Below are 18887 nucleotides of genomic sequence, written 5' to 3'. Positions count from 1 at the left end.
TATGAAGCAATAGTAATGCCTATTCGTAAACACGCAGTTAATTCAGTCGCTGGCCAGATGTTATCGATACAGTCTGATCAGGTCACATATGTTCTCGATATAGCTCAAGCCATGGTGAACAGGAAGACACAATCTGAGTTCAATTCCAGGCAGGTCACTGCAACGCACCAGACGGCAAATGGTGCATGATCATCGCAATCCAGATTGAGTACTGGCTTGATGCTTGTAGCAGCCTGCTAGGCTAATTATGCGTTGGCTTCGCCAATAGAATCTCGAACCACTGAAAGGTAATGTCGGAATCACGCCGTCTTCTCAAGATCTTTTCTGTCGGTTTCGCTTGCTTGACAAGGCATGATGGAAAGGGGCAAGTCGAACCAAACATTGATACGGCAATCACATTTTGAGAGCGTAGGCCTGGCCATGTTGACCAGCGACCCGAACGCACAAACAACCAAGTTGGGTTATAACTGCAATCCTGAAACGAAACGTTTTGCATCGTGAAGGTCTAAACACTTCTCGTCAGTGACAGGATGACGTGGGTGGGCGAGATCACAGCTCTTCGCGTGACATGTCATGGTCGGGCGTTCTGAATCGAGAAGACTACCCTTGACCATCCCGAGAACGCATTTCTGCCTACAATACCACCAACAGACCTTGCGCCTTGGTCTTCGGACCTTGACGCCCCTTAACCCTAGTCCTTCGCGCCGTTCCGTCGAATTGGCGTGTATGTGTCTGGTGGACCAGGCGCCGACTCATCGTCCTCCTCAGCGGCCGCTTGTCAATCTGGCTTGTGGCAATTTGGCGTGTCCTTCTACGAGGCAGAGCGTTGCCAGATGGATGCTCCATACTGATCACCGACCCCTTTCGTGTGAAAACAAGTAACGCGGCTGTGTGCCGAGTCTCGTGAGCTAACTTGCCGACTTTGCCTCCGCCAATTCACTTGCAACATTCTCCTTCGTCATTGGTGAAACAGGAGGCCACGACTGCCAGTGGAACGATCGCCGACATCAGATATGGAAGCACGCCCGAGAGACCAAAAAAAAACCACGAGAGTCGACTTTCTTTGACTCTCATAGCGAACTCAGTCGGTACCCAAGTCGGTATCGTTGTTGTATTGCCGATGATCTACGTATTGTGGCCGGTCAAACATCATCACTAGGTTTGCGATGGAACCGGGTATGAAAAGCATTGATTCGAACTGCTCAAGGACTTGGCCAAGTGCAGCCAGAGCCGTGTCGGTGTGTTCTACAGGCTCAGGGTTCTGGTGCTGACGATCTCCGTTATTTCAGTATCAGGCATCAGATACCTTTCTACCATCATTGGTATTAGACTCTCAAGTGGACTTGATAAAACGTTACGATTCCATCTTGGAGCGCTCGATGTTTCTAACAGCGTAAACTCACGAGCAAAAACCCATCTGATACGGCGTGATGGTGCTTTATCGACTCATGCCTGTAGGTGTAATGGTTACCATGAAACGTGGACGTTCAGTTGAAGACGTCTCAGAACTACTGCAACTCTACGCACTGCTGTTGCCACTTGCAACTAACTTGAAAATTGAGGAGATTATTAGGCAAGTGCATCGTGGAGATGGGCGGTTAGGGGTGTGTAGCGGCGCGGCTGGCAAAGAAACATGCGAGTCGAAATGAAAAGTCGTCATGATGGTGGTGAATTGGGTGACTGATTCAATACAGGCCAATAAGCTTTCGATCCCTTGCCAAACCGTATGAATCCTGTTTCTGTTCGATACCGCCAACTAGCAAAGCCTCCCATCCAATACCACCCGAATCACAGTATGCCATCTCCCAAAACTCTCCTGCTACGCCAAGTCAATCGCAAGATTCCTTATGAATCGAGGCGGTGCCTCTGAGGAATCGGTATGACAGGGTGAATCCTTGCAGGCTTGCCAACTCCCACAATCAGATTCTGTGCCGCCATCGAGGTGGTAGAAGTACTCCACTATCGTGGTGACAATCTCTGCGAGTTGCTTTGAGTGGTGGAGTGCTCCAGCAAGACTAAAGTACCGTGCGATATCAATGTCACGAACCTCGTCCCAGAGTGACACCAGATCATCAGCTGGGGCGCCTTTCCGATGCTGTTGTAGGGGAGCAGGCCATCTCCTTGTATTGTCTCGGGGAAGAGTGGGCGTCGCGCCAGGTGCCAATGCAATCATGATCAGGCGCCTTCGGTCTTGGGCAGAGCACAGATGTAGAGCCTGACAACCTGCCAGCGCCCTGAGTACCCTTGCGTCAAGTCACCGATGGAGCCGTTGAAAGGCTCACTGTGACGTTTCCTTGCGAGACCGAGTGTCTGCCCAACAGGGACAATCCCAGAGCGAATGGAGAGTACTGGCAGGGCTGGGAAGGTTTGTCTAGTAGGTGACCCAAACCTCTTGCACCTATTCAACCACATACAGCCAGCCATGGGGACCTCTCGCGACACCCCACCAGTACCCGAGTAAGTGTCGAGCATTGCGTACTGCTGTCAAGAGCTCCGGCATCCGTGGCTGATTATCGAGCATTCCAGGTTGATGAAATCCCTGTCGATAGAAGAGCCTACTAGCTCCCTTGACCGTAGCTCCTCACCAACTGCCACGGAGGGCTTGCACTGCGGATGTTGGACTTCAGCGGCATCCACTTTAACCAGGAACTCTTCCATCTCCTTCCCTCGGCCGCCCAGCTCCCGGCGGCAGATCAAACGGCCTGGTCGGTAGAAGTCGAGGCATGTTGGTGATGGTGAGTGGCAGGTGACGTCGCAAAGGTCGGCATCTATGAAATCTTATTTTCCTCGGTCGGCATCTCGGTGGATGAGCATGCATGCCTCATCTGGTATCTCGTGGAGCTTGGTCACGCCGTCACGGGCTCGTATGGCAGATGTGCCGCGGATGGTAATTGCGTCGGTCGATTGGCACCGAAGCACGACCTGGACCAGGACAAGCTCGACAAGTTAGCTGCCAAGGGATACGCACAACTGTTGGAACGAGCCTGCCTAAGTGTCGACGCTGAGCAGCCGGATCGATGTCAGGGCCAGCTGGCCACGGTCGACAAGACCAGTGTCGACAGTGAGGTCAGTGATGTCAACTGTAAGATCGATAACATCCTGGTCATTGTCGACTGTGCAGGAGAATAGATGCCTGAAATTCTCTGGAAGTCTAACGGATCTCTCGGTCAAAGCCTCGGCGTCGACTGGGAAGGCGAATCGGAGGCTGCTGAAGTCAGACGGGCTTAAGAGGGCGCGAGATGCGTCGTAGGTTTGGGGCGCTTTGCTGGAAATTGGAAGCAGGTCAGCAGGAGCACCAAGCCGCTGCCCAGTATGCACAAACCTAAAGGGGCCTCCGTCTTGAAGCCTAGCCAGGACGTTCCACTCCTCCGGCACAATCCTGCTTCTTGTCGCTATTGTTGGGCGAATGTCTTCATCGGGAGCGATTCCTTGGGTGCTTGCCGTTGAGCGAAACAAGAGTGGTAATTTGCGTAACTCGTTAAGCGGAATGTTGGGCCAAGGGCGGCGGCTGCGCTGCTGTCACGCGTAACTTTGTTCTCATACAGCCTCTCTCCCAGGCTGATCATCAAGGACAGGTTCGTCATCTACAGAGGGTTTCTTAAGAGCGGAACCTCTGAGCGAGAGCGGCATCTTGGGAGCTCATCGTTGAGCGCAATCTCGTCGCGGTTGGTCCCTTGGAAAATTGCCGTGGGCTCTTCTTCGAAGCGATTCGAAGCTCGTCGTGGAGCGCTCAAGTCCGTTACTGAGGAACTGTTTGTCGGAAGCTCATCGCCGAGCCAGTGCTCGTCTTTGGGGGAGGGCTTGGAGCACTAGAGGCCTGGTTGGTCCGTCAGTCAACAAAACATAGCCGGAGCCAAGTCCATGACATACCGATTGCCTCAGACCTAGACGAGAGAGTTACTCTAGCTGCTGCTACCGGTATGCTTATTGGTGGAAGCAAAACGGAACAGAGTATGTATTGACATGGAAGAGTTGCCTTGAAAAGCGAAGGGGAAATTTGCTAAAGCGGTAGGGGTTGGGAAGGTAGTTAGGTAACGCGCCATGCGGGGTGCTGCGCGCTAAAGGTCTACAGTCAGCCCCGTTCGCTCCTCGACTTACGCTGCAGTAAACATGAGCACGGCAATGTAGATACCGACGACCCAGAGAATAGCGTCCATAGCCAACCAAAGATCAATGCCATAAGGCAAAGATTAGTGTCATCAGGACTGACAAACTCCCTCCCAGCCGCTCCCGAAACCGTACATCGACTCAATCATAGCCCAAAGCCTAAACTCATTGCGACTCCTCCCTCTTCGTCGATCTCTTCCGCTCTTCACAGAGGAACTACTCTTGACTCCGTTCCTGCTGCGCAATTCCCACCTAGCACCGCTTCAAAGGCCAGCGTGGCCCGTCTACTGATAGTCCCCGCGGTAGTCAATTCGTTCTGTGCCAAAGGCTGAAAAACTACAACTCAACTTGTTCGATTGGCCATGGGTTGGTTTCGCGCTCGAGGAATCTGATGGCCCCACGGCCTCATCCATCTGCCCCTCCACGAACATCTCCGAGATGTGGCCAAGTCCTGCTCGGAAGGGCTCATCGAAGAGACGCAGATCGAAAAACAAGCAGAACTCGGACTTGGAGTCTTCGAAAACAACCGAGAAGAGCTCGTCCTCCGTCGTGGCGATCTGGAGGATCGGCTTCGACTTAGGGTAGAAGATCTTCTCGTCGATCGGGCCGTTGGACTTGTTGTAGTCCGTGCAGTCTCTCGTGCCGACGACCCATTAGAGTTGTCTCCTCCAACTCGACCTTGATTCTGTCCATGAACGACCACACATGGACGAACGTGCTGACCTTGGAGACGTCCTAGTTGATCGTATGTGGTTGACGTCGTACTCGTCCACGATGGGGAACACACAAACAAGAACGTCCTTTCCGTGGAGGACGGCTCGGGGCGATTCGACCAGGTCTTGCTTACTAAGTGGGAGATGATAGCGAAGATATCGGAGAGCTTGGTTCTGCTGACGGATACCAACGCGATATAGTCACTTTTCATATCGTCCAAGACCAACAAACCAAATATTCTGCTCCGCCAAAGCCTTCGTCGGGCAAGACAATCCACTCGGCATAATGTCGAGCAGACTGCCGATGGCACGGAGACAATTGATCTTGTCGTCTATTCCTCGAAAATACTTTACCAGCCAGTGTCTGTCTATCATGTTGTCCTGTTCAATATGCCGTTGGGGCACCGAATCTCGCCTTTACGGCGGGTATCCCCCTAGGCCGTCACCTTAAGCCGAAGCTGAGCGATCTCGCGCTTGCATCCTTCCATCTCAATATATTTTTCATCGCCCGAATTATGCTGGTGCGATCGAGGGCCGTTCCGTCATTGTGCTGCTCGAAGAACGCCTTGCCGTCCTCAAACGAGTTCTTGTGGAAGTTGGAGCTCTTGGTGGCGAGGGTCGCGATGGTGTTCCCGAAGGAGGCCTGAGACGGGGACTCTCGATTCATGGAGATGCGGCTAGTGGGTTCATCGATCCTGGTGCTGTAGCTCAAAGCTTCATTTCCACTCTCCACGAAGGCGGAGCGGATCGGATATGGGGGGCCGAGCGATTGGGGACTAGCGCAACAGCTACCTATGAACAAAATTCAGTGATGAGATGAGAGTTGATGATGCTAACGTACAAGAGTCGGACCGAGAAGTTGCGTGGTGATGCAGCGAGGGCAGCTTGGGTTGTTGAGCATGAAGCTGCTTCCGCCTTGACAATCGACAGTCTGCGAACGATTACGCGCTGGAACAGAGAGAAGTGGCAAGTCAACGCGTTCCACAAGCGCATTCTCGCTGGATGCTTCAGACTGACCAAACTCGAGAACTTGAGTTGAAGGACGGAGTTCATTACGCGAATACTCTTTATCGCTGTTGACCGCGTGACCACTTGCAGGATCATGATTCGCAGTATCGGTTCCGTGTCGCGGCTGTCGATGCCTGAGAGCTCTCTCCCTAACCCGGCATACCGTGCATCGTCGACTTTCAACCGTGAATTGTCCTGGTCGCGATAACAAGCACTTTTGAGGAGAAGTTGGCGGATTTGCCCCTTGTGCACGCGGTGGCAGCTTCATTGGCGTCGGGCTGACAGTGTCCACCTTTATCAGGGAGCGATCGTCTCGTAGGACGCGGGTTCCGGTGTTCTTTCGGTTCTTAAGTACGGCTCGGCATCGTCACATGGAATGATCCAGTTTGGCCCAAGTTTGATTCTCCACTGTCGCTCGAATCGTCCCGACCAAGCGCCTGGTATCATCATCTTGTATCCGCAAAGCATCAATCGCGCAGTAGAGTGTGTCAACCGTGGGGACGAGAGGATCGGTCGAGGTCGCGGTTTTGGGAGCGGCTTGTGGCATAAATGTTGAGGGTGGTGTGACGGCAGCACATGATCGTTGGGATTCGGCCGTTGCGCTCATTGCGGTGGTTTTGAGCTGCTCGTGGACCAGCTGTTATTCTTCGGTCATCTGTTCCTACATCTCGTCCATTGTCTCTTCCAATTTTGCAACAGCCTCCGACAGCCCCTTGTTATCTCCATCTGTCTATTCGACGCTTCCTGCAATCCTCGAGTCTCCATGTGCGGCTCCCCTGGGAAACCCAGCGACTTATGTAGCATTACCCTTCCATCGCTGTTACTGCTGCTGCCGCCACTACTCTTGTGAGCTTCGGTCGATACGTTTCACGTCGTCTTCCGATTCGCGTCGCCTTCCGGGTAGTCGTTCGCATTTCTATCGCGCTATCTTTTAGTTGCCCGGTAGTGTCTCGACTTTGCTCGTCGGTCTCAACTCAACTCGATCATTTTGAGGCCGAAAAGGGGTGTCATCATGCTCCACCCGATCTCGGCTCCTATTGGATCCGCCATAGCGGCAATATGTTATGTTATGTTATGTATATTTTTCGTCCGGGGGGCCGTAGGCCCCGAAAGTCCCCTACTGGGGCACAGGACGTGCTGAGCTAGAGAAATTGGGACCTATCTACACACTAATTACAGAATACTATGACTTCCTCTCGAATTCCAATTCTGCAGACGCGTCGATAGACCTCACACTATCCAGCATATCAACGGCACAAATGGCGCATCTTATCTAGCCTGTTACCCGTCAGCGGGATGATCAGGCGCGGCTGATGAACGACAGCCGCAAGGTAAGCCCGTTGTTAGGCGATCGTGAGCCTCTGGGCGCGGTAGCCTCAGGGCTGCCTTCAAGTGGTCACGATCAGATAGAGGGCGTGCTAGCGCCCTTCATCTGGCCGAGAACAGGTAAGAGAGAAAGGTAAGAAAAAGGAAATGTATAAGGGTAAAAGAGGGGAGGAAGGATGCGAGTGCGTCCCGGGTCGTGCTCGTCTAATAACGAGGACAGATCTTTCCAAAGAAAACGCTGGCTTTAGACAGTTCGGTGAACTTGGTGAAGTCTCTTCCTGTTGCCAGGTTGACTGCTGCATTCGGTGAGGGTGCCAACCTCATCCGATGACGCGGCGGTACCTTTCTGCAGTAGAAGATGTGGTCCGGTGCTTTGCGTCGGTTGCATGAGCAGACCAGGCGTGCATCACTATGGTCGAATCTCTCGTGATATGCGGCGAAGTCCCCATGAAGCGACCTTGCTGCCAGCAGATGGTGCAAGGCTGCACGCGGGAGCGACAGCTCCGGCGGACAGCCTGTAGTCGCCTTGAGATTGAGTCTTTTGTACTGCTCAGGAGCGGAGGTGGACCACCACGCCTGGAACGCTTCTTTCGGCTTCTGTCTTGCGATTCTTCGTAGGTAAGCCAGCGTCGGTTGAGCGCCTTCGGGCTCGGGGAGCGATGACGCTGCCTTTGCCAGCTTGTCGGCCTGTTCGTTGCCAGGGATGTTGGAGTGCCCTGGCACCCAGCGAACTTGGATGGCTCCATGCGATGTCGTCAGAGCTTGGAACTCGAGAAAGACGTTTTGAGAGGATTCAGAAGGAGTGCCTCGTAGACACGTGGCGGCTGCCAGGTTATCTAGGCAGATGAATATATTCTGTGTTGCTAATTCTCGCAGGTTTAGAGCAGCCTTCAGGCCCTCTAAAGCCCCGGTAGCTTCAGCATCGAAAACCTCAGCAGGTCCGAGGCGACCTGATCCGTCAAAGATGGGGATATTGTTCTGATGGATGGTGAAGCCATAGCTGGCAGCCCCTTCTGAGGAAAGAGAGCCATCCGAGTATACGACCAAGGTGAGCGGGTCGAGAGACTCGACCCAGCGGGAAAAGGCGTCAGCCGATTTCTCTTTAGACGCTGTCTGCAGTGGGGGCAACTGTTCTTGATGGAAGCATCGATAGACGAGTTTCGGCCGCGTGCAGGGTGCAAAGAGTTCGTTTGCACGTCGAAGGCGCGTCCTGAAGCTGCTCTCTGCCTGTATTTGATATCTTCGTTTGATGAGGTCGTGGTAAGTAGGCTGTCGGGGCGGGCGCGTTCGGATCGCCAGAGGATGAGCCTCATCCAGCGATTTGAGTCGTGCGGAGAACCTAAGTCGCCTCGCGTCAAGCAATTGATCGACTGGTGGTATCCCGCTTTCTCTGTGGAGGACGGTGATGGGTGTCGTCTTCCAGACGGGAAGAATGGCCTTCATAGCCTGTTTCATGGCTTTTGTCATTATTTGCACGAGATGCTGGTTACTCGATGGTAGATCTTTCGTAGGATGGGTCCACCGCGGCCTGGTCTTGCCCGGGTACCACGCCTCTGAGCCGTGGAGCAGCACTGGCTCGACACATGCTCTGACGGCGCCTCGCACGGCGCTCGGTAGAGGGCCGTGTACCGTGTTGGTGAGCCCCCGCAAATGATAAGCCACTGCCTTTGCTTTGGCCGCCCACTTTTCGACATGAAGTCGAAAAGATAGTCTGCTATCCAACCAGATACCAAGCCAGCGTAGAGCTGGTTCAGGGTATTTCTCGACATCGCCGTGGCGCACTGCCGGCGCAGTCCTGAGTTTGCTGCGGGAGAAATGCATGACTTCGGTCTTCTTCGTGTCGAAGGACACGCCATTCTCCGCGCCCCATCGCACCATCTCGGCGATGGAACTAGATGCCATGGCAGAAGTCTCGTCTACTGTGTCGCCTATGGACAGGATGGCCGTGTCGTCTGCATAGCCGAAGCGACCCTGAGGGTTCCCTAATCGATAGATTGGCTCAGTGTAGAGCAGAAAGAGGATTGGCGATACCGGCGACCCCTGAGGGAGGCCGCACTGAAGGGGAGAAGAGGGCGTGACTGTGTCTTGGTACCTGACACGCGCCGACCGGCCGCCCATGAAGGAGCCGGCCCAGCGAGCCAGATGATTAGGCCAGCCTTGCTCACGAAGACGCAGGACGAGCCTGTTGCGCATGACGGTGTCGAAAGCACCTTGGACGTCCATTGTGACTAGAGTCGCCACCTTCTTGCGTGCAAACGCTTCTTCAATATCATGGACCAGAGCAGTTACCAAGTCTGTTGCCGACCTCTTGGGGAGCGCCCCAGCTTGCTGCGGATGAAGGACGCTGTAGTGAACGGCTGCCCAGGCTAGGCGGCGCGCGATCAGTCGTTCTAGTCCCTTACCAAGACAGGAGAGCAGTGAGATGGGTCGCCATGCTCGTGGTTCGGTAAGGTCTCTCCGTCCCGGTTTCGCGATCATGACCACCTCCGCCTCCTTGAATGGTTTTGGATGATGGCCTATGGTAAGGCATCTTTCGAAGAGACGCCGGACGTGTGTACCGATGGTATGCCATACTGCTTCAAGAAGTTTGACTGTGATGTTGTCTGACCCTGGGGATGTATTGCCTGTGTGACAAGTCGCATATTGCGCCTCCTCCAGAGAGATTTCGGGAGAGAATGGGATCGATCTAGGTGGGAATACTGGCGTCCATGCGTTTGCGATGTCGTCCTCCGCAGTTCTTCGTTCAAGCGTGGCCTGTCGGAGTGCGTTGGCTTTATCCATCTGGCTTTCGTACACGACGTTATCGACCTGTAGAGGTGGCGGCTGGAAGGCTCCTGGGGACTTTAGCCACCGGACAGCTTTGAAAACGTCGCTACTGCTGGAGAAGCCATCGATGAGGTTACGCCAATAGCGCCTCTTGGCCCGACGGACCACACGATGAAAGCCTCTTTTGGCGATCTGAACGTCCTGGTTGAAGCCGAGTGGGTAGCTTCTTCTGATGGCTCGAAAAGCAGCCGCGGCGTCGGCGCACTCCTCCGTCCACCAGGGAGCCGGGCGTCCGCCTTTCCGCGCGGGCCTCCCAGACGCTTTTGCTGCTGATGTTAGTAGACTCACGAGTGAAGACGCAAGCTCGTCCAGCTCCTCGGGGGTCGAATCTGTGAGGGGGATTCCTGTAGCGCCAAGCTCTACGATCTCGACGAATCGTTTAAGCTCGTCTTCCGTCGTCACTCGAATCTTGCCTGGCTGCACCGGAGTCGATCTGACGTCTGGGAAGGTCAGGCTGAGCGTGAAGTGGTCAGAGCTGGTGGCGAGATGGTCCTCGACGATAGCTTCAGCAAGTGGTAGGTTAGTAAAGGCAAGATCGATTGTGTTGCCGTACGGGTTTGTTGGGATATCTAAAGTGTTGAGAAGGCTGAGGTCATTCTCAGACACCCATCCTGCTATCTCTTGCCCCCGGTTCGTAGTTTGGCCTGTTTGCCAGCTACGATGTCTGGCATTGAAATCGCCAGCTACGAGGCAACGTTCCGGGACAGACCATTGAAATAGCGTGTCTAGGGCGTCCCTCTCGTCGTTCTGACGATAGAAGTTGACTATGGTCATGCCGTTGATCGCGAGCCAGAGAATGTCTCGGGTCTGGAAGGGCCGAATTTGGTCGGCAAGGAGTCTGGGGTCTCGCCGGACATATGTCATCACTCTAGGCCGAGTATCGTTGCTATTCCACATGTCGACCGGCGTGAATGTGTCGTATGCAGGGTGAGTCTTGGTTAGACAGCGGGTCTCTGTGTGAGCCGTCCACGGCTCTTGCAAGAGCACAATGTCATATCGTTCCGAGTCGGCCAGCGCCAGGGCGCAGTCGTGGGCCGGAGGGATCTTGCCGACGTTGGCCTGGAAGATCTTGAGCGGCTTCCTGTCGTTCTTTCGTGTTTGAGAATATCTATTCCCGGTCATGAGGACGAGTGATGAGTACGATTCGGCGCTTTCGCGGTGAGCCTGGTCTGGGCTGTTCGGGTTCTTCCTCTGCTTCATAGCCAGCATGAGGGGTCGTGGCCACCATGATGCACGAGGGTGCTCCTGATACAGCTGGGCTGGGAGCACGATGGTTAGGCTGTTCTTGTGATGTGACATCCACGCTTCGTCGCTCAGCCATGCCCTGCTGCGTTTCCTGATGCGATTCCAGATGCCGTTCTCGATGTCGTTGTCGGTATGTCTCCGCACCTACGGTCCGGACATGCTTTCGTTGCTCTTTAGTGAGTCGGCGGAGCACGCCGTGCACTGTCTTTGGCCGAGCTGGGCACCTACGGAAGTTGGCCTGGTGGGGGCCTAAGCAGTTGATGCACTGTTCTCGTGCGATGCAATCGTCTACAAGATGGCCAGTCTCACCACAGCGTCGGCAAACTGGCTGTCTGTGACAGTTGCGGGCAAAGTGGTAGCCCCAGCACGTCTCACACTGTCTGGGTCGGTCGGTTTTGTCAACAAGCCTGGCTGCGCTGCTGCCGAAAAGAGACCAGAATCTCTTTGTGGGCTTCAGAAAGGACACGAGCAGGGCCTTGGTCAAGGGGTTATCCGAGAATTGTCTTCCGGTACGTACATCAATGGGCTTGATCCCAGTCTGGACTTCTATCTCGTCGCTAACGACGCTGTCACTATCCACCTCATTACCGTAAAAGTCAGTCAGCCTTGCGGGAACGTCTGAGACCACATAGGTGAACCATTCCTTGTTCGTTTCTACTGCTGTAGCTCCCAGTTCAGCGGCCCACTCAGCTTGTTTATCTACCAGAAAGTCGCGTGTGACAGAGTCGGCGGCCAGGACGGCCCATCCCGATCTGACCGGGAACACCTGTCGAATTTTGTCCGAGACGGCGCCGAGTTTTTCCCGGATCAGAGTCCGGATGGCATAGCTACTGTGGGCCCTGGCCGGAGCTCCGGCTTCTAGACGGATGAAGACACGGAGGTCTTGTCGGGGTGGGGCGATAGTCGTCTGTTGCCCTTGGCGATGAGGTGGATCTGTTTGTCGGCGTCCATGTTGTTGTTGTTGTCTGTGGGTCAGACGGTCATGGTCAGTGGGAGGCGCGGCAGCAGCGACGCTGCTGTATGTAGGCTTTGGGGTCGCAGGTCCGGAGCAGGAGAGCTCTCGTTTCCAAAAGCCGAGGAAATCATCGGCAAATTGCTGAGCGAAACGTCGTTGCGGTCCGGTGACGAATTGCTGGGCCGCTTCTTCAAATTTGGCACAAAAGGCCTGGAAAACCCCCAGCTTGATGTTGTACTCTTCCACGTATTCTCGCGCGAGATCGTTGGCTGATTCAACGATAGAGATCGGTCGTTGTTCAAAAATGGATGCGGGACTGGCACGCTCAGCTCCTTCCGTAACTGCGGCGATGGTGGCGGGGTTGAGTGGTGAGGATGGTGTCTGAGCCATCCGCCTGGGACCGGGTGAAACACCAATGGTGCCGTTGACGGCTGCCGGACTGTTCTGCAAGAGGGCTGCACGGGCTCCCCGGTTCAGGTTGACGGGAGTGTGGATCCCCAGATCGAAGGGATCCAAGGCAGCGGGCGGGATCGTCGTAGACGAGGCCATCGCCGCGGTTTGCGACTGCGCAAAGCGCAGATTGGAATGTTTGTTGTGCACTTGTTAAGGATTTAGGTGTAGACAGGGCCACTTTCTTAACACTTGTATGCTAAGAAAGTGTGATGACAAAGGAAGGTGCGCCATAGCGGCAAGCTAACCAGCCTCCACACCTATAGGTTAGGTAGGTACCAACCTCTCACCTACGGAGCTTTGTAGATGCATCTGATAATATGTTGGTGAACAATTATTGCAAAAATACCTATAAGAGGCGCTTCCGACCAGTGTTGACATAAGAACTCTTAGAGCGACATCAAATAAGCACGAGAATGAGGCGCAAGTCGCGCTAGGGGGCCCTCCTCCGAACTTGACATCGAGATTGCTATTCGTGATGGCAGCAGTATTCTTGCCGATGTTTATTCTTCATAAGATGTCGTCCTAGGAGATGAGCTTCCTATCTTTTTATTCTCCCATGGTGGTGGATTTTGCCTAGGCACTGATGCAGCTGACAAGTAGGATATTACACGATCCATTTCAGCATTCCTTTTGTTCCTAGCAAATCTCCTCCATTGTGAAGGTCGAGGAGCGCTCTTGGCTAGGTTCAACAAGTGGGGATGTATTATCACATATTATTAAATATTATTAAATATCCTTTAGTATCCCATATGCAATCCGAATAAAATCCATCATCAATGTCGTTGGACTTGTGATCTCAGCTGCATATGATGGATCGCTTTGACCTCCCCACGGTTCTTCAGCTCTTCATCTTCAAGCATCTGACCAAACATAACCCGGTCCGCTAACTTTGATTCCATAGCGGCTTCATAGCTCAAAGAGCACAGAAGAGCATGAGGCTCTGTCCAAGAAGATCCAAAGTCTACCAGTCGTCCATCGCGGAAGTTGTCGATACGTATGTCCATATTATATATCCCCGCTTTGTTCATTGAAACGACTTTGCCTAGAATCTTTCTCATGTTCGTCGAGGTGATACCACTTTTTGAAGACGCAACGTCTTTAACGATAGCTCTGGCTCTCAGCCCTCCGATCGTGGACCTTTGATAATTGATGTCGACCGATTCCAGTCCGAGGTCAATATTACGATTCTGTAAAGCTTCCTGGTCTTTTGATTCCAGGAAGAAGAATCCATGGCTGGCAACAGCCACATCTGATTTGAGAATCTTCCTGTCCGTAGCTTCGCATATGCGACCATATGCTCGGCATTCTGCGTAAAACGGATCGGTATAGTAGGCAGCAGTGTCAAGAGATGTGTCTTCGCTTAATAGTGGCCCCCAGAAGTACTCGGTACTCATCGGGTCAAAGAACTTGAACTGTCATTTAAGCCGCTATCAGAAATGAAGATCTTCCAAAAGGAGAGAAGTAGTAAGAGATTCTGATCGTAACATACTACTTTTACTGCGTACTCGCGGCCTCGAATGAGAGCCCGGAACACATAACCTTGGCTTGAGGTCACGTCGTCATCTTCATCAAGTCTCTCAAGCCATCGAATGCCCGATTTATGATATGGAAAGATATTGAGCTTTGGCCCGTCGCACGGTGGTAGCTTCTGAGGAAATGATAGAACACGTCGTTTTCTCGGCATACTGGAGGAGCTAGAGGGAAGAAGACGAGGTGTTTGTGGTAATGTGGGCATACCATTAACCCTTGCCCACTCTCATCCTTATAGCTGGCGGCCATCATCCGTATGCGCGCCGGGCCGCTTTTAGCGACAATCAGCTTTTCATGCAGCACTGCAGCATCTGTGGAGGGGTTGCGTGGTCTGTGAATGGCTGACATGTGTGGCTGACATGGGTGGCAATGCTGCAGAGATATCACCAACATCAATATGCAAACTTCAGCTCCGAGGTAGGGGAATGGACAAGATGAAATAAACCGAAATGTCCACAGCCTGGTCTGTCTGTCTAAACACTTTAAAAGCGCGGAATGTGCCCTTCAATGAGAATGAACAGACTCTGTTCGAGCATGGTGCATTACGGCATTCCAGCTGTGCCACGTATAGCAATCACATCATGATGGCCCTGTCGTCCCTGCGACGTCAATACTTGAGCTACTTACGCACCCAAATCCATCTGTCAGCCATAATACCTAAGAGCAAGACAAAAACGGGTTTCGACAACGAGGGACTTCTTGTAGTCGAAAAGCTGGGACACAGCGGCGTCGAAGTATTCGTCAGGGGAAACCCCAGTCCAAGGCTCCTCCAGAATGGCCAGGTGGGTGTATCAAAAATGAGACGATTGGTATCATGCAATGGCAATACGGTTGCTCCATCGTGGTAACTCGAGGTTTCTCGTGACGTGTCCCACGCGCAAGCCAGATACATTCTGACTGGTCAGAAACGCGAAGGCAAAAACGCGCTGTGAATGACAGGTGGGGCTAGGTACCTACGCGACGCACCCCATTCTTGAACAGGGCTTGAGCAAGGGTTCTAGGGCGTAACAGGCTGCTGATACGGTCTGCAACTCGGTAACTGTCAAAGACCTACAACTCGATATTATCCTGTTGAAAATAGCCTTCTTTCTCACTGACCAGCTGGCCATGGTCAACAAACTGATATCAAGATGTAGGTCTTTAACAGTCAGCAGGTTACTGTCCGTATCAGCAGCCTGTCAATTAGGTCAACAGGTCTGACCCGTCTAACAGGTTACTATTTAGCGCAACAGCTGTTGGTCGGTCACTTACAGAGGCACCTGCCTGGGCACCCACGTACGTGCCTTCTGATATATACCAAAATAACTGATTCCTCTTGCAACAGCAACTAGATCACCTGGCCAATGGTCTAGCGGCATAACTGATCAATTGATCAGATCAATCCCTCGGCCTCAAGGCTGCAGATAACTGCAGCCATCACTTCTTGAAATCTTGAAAAAAGAGGCCTTGAAAAGAGGTCTCGCGATATCTCTTTTTTGCCCTTTTTGGCACCTATTGCAATTGCCTTTTGACACCCCTGTAAGCCACTTTGGGCCACTTTGACCGGCTGCTGGGGTCGGGCTGCTGATAGCTGATTGGTTGAGGCAGCTGTCGCCTTGAACAGCCTTGTAACTGTTGTTGAGACTGTCATTGGGTAAGGATAAAAGGGAAATAACTGATAGGCCATTGTAGCCTGCTCAAAATCGCTGAAAACCTGGCCACGGACCTGTTCAAAGTCCCGGCTTGCATTGATTTGTTGCGAGCGTTGTCGCCATGTGGCAATGTCGTCTTCAGCAGGCTTGAGCATGAAACAGGGATCAGTATTAACGCGTAGAGGTAAGGCATCAGTGTCCGTGCATGGAAGGCTAACAAAAGGATGTACCCTCTGGTGGTTGCAGAGTACCGTACGGAGTAGACACTCTGTTATTGGGACGGGGCTGTGGGGAACTTTCTGACTAAGTATAGTATCAGATTCAGATCGCTAAAAAAGGTAAGAGATGTCGGTTTTTACACTAAAATGGCTCCACAGCCCCGTCCCAAATACCAGGTAGGGTACTCCATCTCCAGGTGACAGGGTTTATCTGGAGGCTGGGGTTAACGGCCGGAAAGTGCTTCCGCGCTGCAAGGGGCTGTCAATCACCAGGCCCACGGAACACAGTCCTAAGAAATCAGGGCTCTGTGGTGGAGAAGCTGAAACTTTAGGGTGATGGATGCATTCGAGCACGTGGGGCATCATGATCAAAGTTGTCTTGTGGGATCTGGATGGACGAGATTGAGCTGTTGAATCACGATGTTAACGCCGGCTGTTTCCAGCAGATAAATGAGGATGGGGATGAGGCGCGTGAGCATCAGACTTCTGAGAATGAGATTTCAGACGACGGTATACAAATGGAGATAGACTACCTTCGCTCTACATTGGCGTACAACAAGATACAGCCAGACAATTACTCACGAGCCGCACCAACACTGGTTTGTTGACGCAGCTCCCTTTCACATTATATGCCTCCCTTCAGCGCCGTTGTCTTACAATTCACCATTCGGCCACTCCACGTAACACAGACCTCAGCTACACCGAAATGGGATGTCACGCTCATTTCCATATTGTGCTGCCAGTAATCCTTGGCGTTACGATTCCCTTGCCTGTACCTTTTGTTGGTTGTATTTCACGGAGAAATGAGGCTTCTATAATGATCCCGGGTCAGACGAGAAGTCCCTCAATCATTCGGCCCACGTGACAGTTCGAAAGCACCATGAATCAGACGGTGGGAACCGATGAAACCTCTCCCGCCTCAGCTATCTCCCCTCAAAAGCTCTCAACCCACAAACGACTGGGAAGTCCTTCTCACCTCGAAGGATGTCCTTAATGTAACTAAAGAAAAAAAGGCATTTACTTTCGAATTCAGCTGTCCCAGAGAATGGTACAAGTTCATATAACCACAGAAATGCTTAGTAACGTACTATGGGACGAGTTCATAGACCTCTTCAATTCCTTCAGGATGTACTGTGTGGTAACGGCCGCTCCAATATCCTGTACTTCCCCAGGTCGTAATCGTGAAGCCAGCTGACTAGCCCTGGGGCGATTTGTGGTTCTTTCTGAGGCATTGTAGGATATGCTTTCATGTCAGTCATATGGTGGGTCATTGATCAAAGAAGATGTTGCGCTAGAGGAGGACTGTGAAAACTGAGGTTTGAGGGAAATACACCTCTACTTATAGCAATTGCTTAACAGCACCATAACGATTGAATCTTACTAGTTTTGCGGAAGCTGATACAGGGAGCCCAATACCACGATGGGTCTTCGATATTACCTATCACACTGTACGGCTTCAATTGGAGATACAAAAAGCTCGCTGAACCGTCATGATACAATCTTACTGTGCTGTATATTTGCAACAGAAAGGCAATTCCCTCGGTAAGCTTCTTCGTGCGTCATGGTTTCAATTGACCGCTCGACAAATCTAGCGCACCACTGGACCGGCGGCGGCCTGGTGACAAGAAGATTGTGATGTCAGCACACCACTTCGAAAGTTTGGGTGTACCTAAGGACTCAAGGATCTGCATTCTGTTTGACTCTTCGGACTCACCTTCGTCCTTGGGCGTGAAAACGCAACGAAGGACCCGAACAAGTACCTGCAAACTGTTGTCATTGACGGTCTTCTCTAGGTCGCACTTGTCATAGAGAGCATGTGTCAGGTGATCAGCAAATTCCAGCAGTCCATAGACCAGTGATACTTCGCGCCTCTCTTCGTCGGGATTCCCGACTACTTTTGCAGTTGCCAAGGATTTCTTCTCCAAGTAGTTCTCCCACCCATCTTTAAGTACTTGCGGCACGTTCTCGCCGTTGACGTTGACATATTGCCCGAGATATACTGCAAGATGCACGGATAACAACGCAAACTTCTCGCGGACCTCGGATTTTGACCGCTGTGCGGTGTTAGCAATGGAATGATTCCACAGGCCATGCACTTACTTGTAGTTTATAACCTAACCGTGCCCACTCAACTTGCAGTGGGCCGGACTTGTCGGGGACGATTTCCCGAAGATTCGAACTCTCCTCATTCCAGCGGATGATGTGGTCGTGCCCAGTGTGCTCGTGTGTTGGGAGTTGCTTCGGATGAGGAACGCCATTCTGGTAACAATAAGCCACTTGTCAGACGGACCATGCAATCAGTGCAACTCACCAAGGTTCCTTTTTCCACACATCCGACTGGCCCATCGAACGGTAAAGTGTCCTCCTCCATTGTGCTCGGTAAGGAATATCAAACCGGATACTGGAGTTCAACCAGAATGCGATTGGTATGCAGTTGCGCGGGGGGCAACGCGGAAAAGGTAACGGAATGTGACTGGCAAAGTGCAATTATGTGGAAAGCTAGTGGGTTTATGTATTTTCTAGGCCCGTCACCCTTGGCTAACGGTCAAAACTGCATAGTACGTGCACCTACAAAGAGGTGTACCTGTACTTGACTTTTGTGGAACCGGCAGCTAATAGAGATAAGTACTGCCGCATATGAACTTCACTACAAGGACCGTGACATCACAGCTTATGAGACAACCCTGTCACCTCCCTGTTCGCAATTTCCACATCATGAAACTAATTACCCACTTTTGTTTCTGGGCAGCTGACAGGTCGAGCTGACCGTACGTGGAAATCTGGGCAAGGTTCATGTGCCGTGCGATCTCAAGGCAGACACGATGTCGCGTCCTGGAATAGCCGGCAAGAAGGCAACTCGATTGTCAGGATATCC

At 52.4% G+C, this 18887-nt stretch overlaps 4 protein-coding genes across 4 annotated transcripts; all 4 read right to left on the bottom strand.

Annotated features, from left to right (window-relative positions):
* Positions 1-1819: 1819 nt before the first annotated feature.
* BKA55DRAFT_544460 (uncharacterized protein) lies at positions 1820-2472 on the bottom strand (the record flags this gene model as incomplete). The annotated part of the gene is made up of 3 exons (XM_046190712.1): positions 1820-2183; positions 2243-2357; positions 2415-2472. 3 exons carry the CDS (start codon positions 2470-2472, stop codon positions 1820-1822), a joined length of 537 nt encoding a protein of 178 aa, XP_046044341.1.
* A 1919-nt stretch (positions 2473-4391) lies between these two features.
* BKA55DRAFT_695522 (uncharacterized protein) lies at positions 4392-6435 on the bottom strand (the record flags this gene model as incomplete). The annotated part of the gene is made up of 3 exons (XM_046200159.1): positions 4392-4721; positions 5662-6165; positions 6259-6435. The coding sequence occupies 3 exons, from the start codon at positions 6433-6435 to the stop codon at positions 4392-4394; spliced, it is 1011 nt and encodes a 336-aa protein (XP_046044340.1).
* A 6971-nt stretch (positions 6436-13406) lies between these two features.
* On the bottom strand, positions 13407-14317 carry BKA55DRAFT_522569 (kinetochore Sim4 complex subunit FTA2-domain-containing protein; the record flags this gene model as incomplete). The annotated part of the gene is made up of 2 exons (XM_046188593.1): positions 13407-14045; positions 14123-14317. The coding sequence occupies 2 exons, from the start codon at positions 14315-14317 to the stop codon at positions 13407-13409; spliced, it is 834 nt and encodes a 277-aa protein (XP_046044339.1).
* A 3013-nt stretch (positions 14318-17330) lies between these two features.
* BKA55DRAFT_145466 (uncharacterized protein) lies at positions 17331-18629 on the bottom strand. The gene is made up of 3 exons (XM_046184910.1): positions 18324-18629; positions 18113-18271; positions 17331-18066 (listed from the first exon to the last, which is right to left on the bottom strand). Exons 1-3 carry the CDS (start codon positions 18381-18383, stop codon positions 17572-17574), a joined length of 714 nt encoding a protein of 237 aa, XP_046044338.1. The 5' UTR covers positions 18384-18629; the 3' UTR covers positions 17331-17571.
* Positions 18630-18887: the final 258 nt, after the last annotated feature.

Source organism: Fusarium redolens, assembly GCF_020744475.1.
Source record: "Fusarium redolens strain MPI-CAGE-AT-0023 chromosome Unknown BKA55scaffold_18, whole genome shotgun sequence".
NCBI lineage: Eukaryota > Fungi > Ascomycota > Sordariomycetes > Hypocreales > Nectriaceae > Fusarium > Fusarium redolens.
This window is presented reverse-complemented; position numbering and strand designations above follow the sequence as displayed.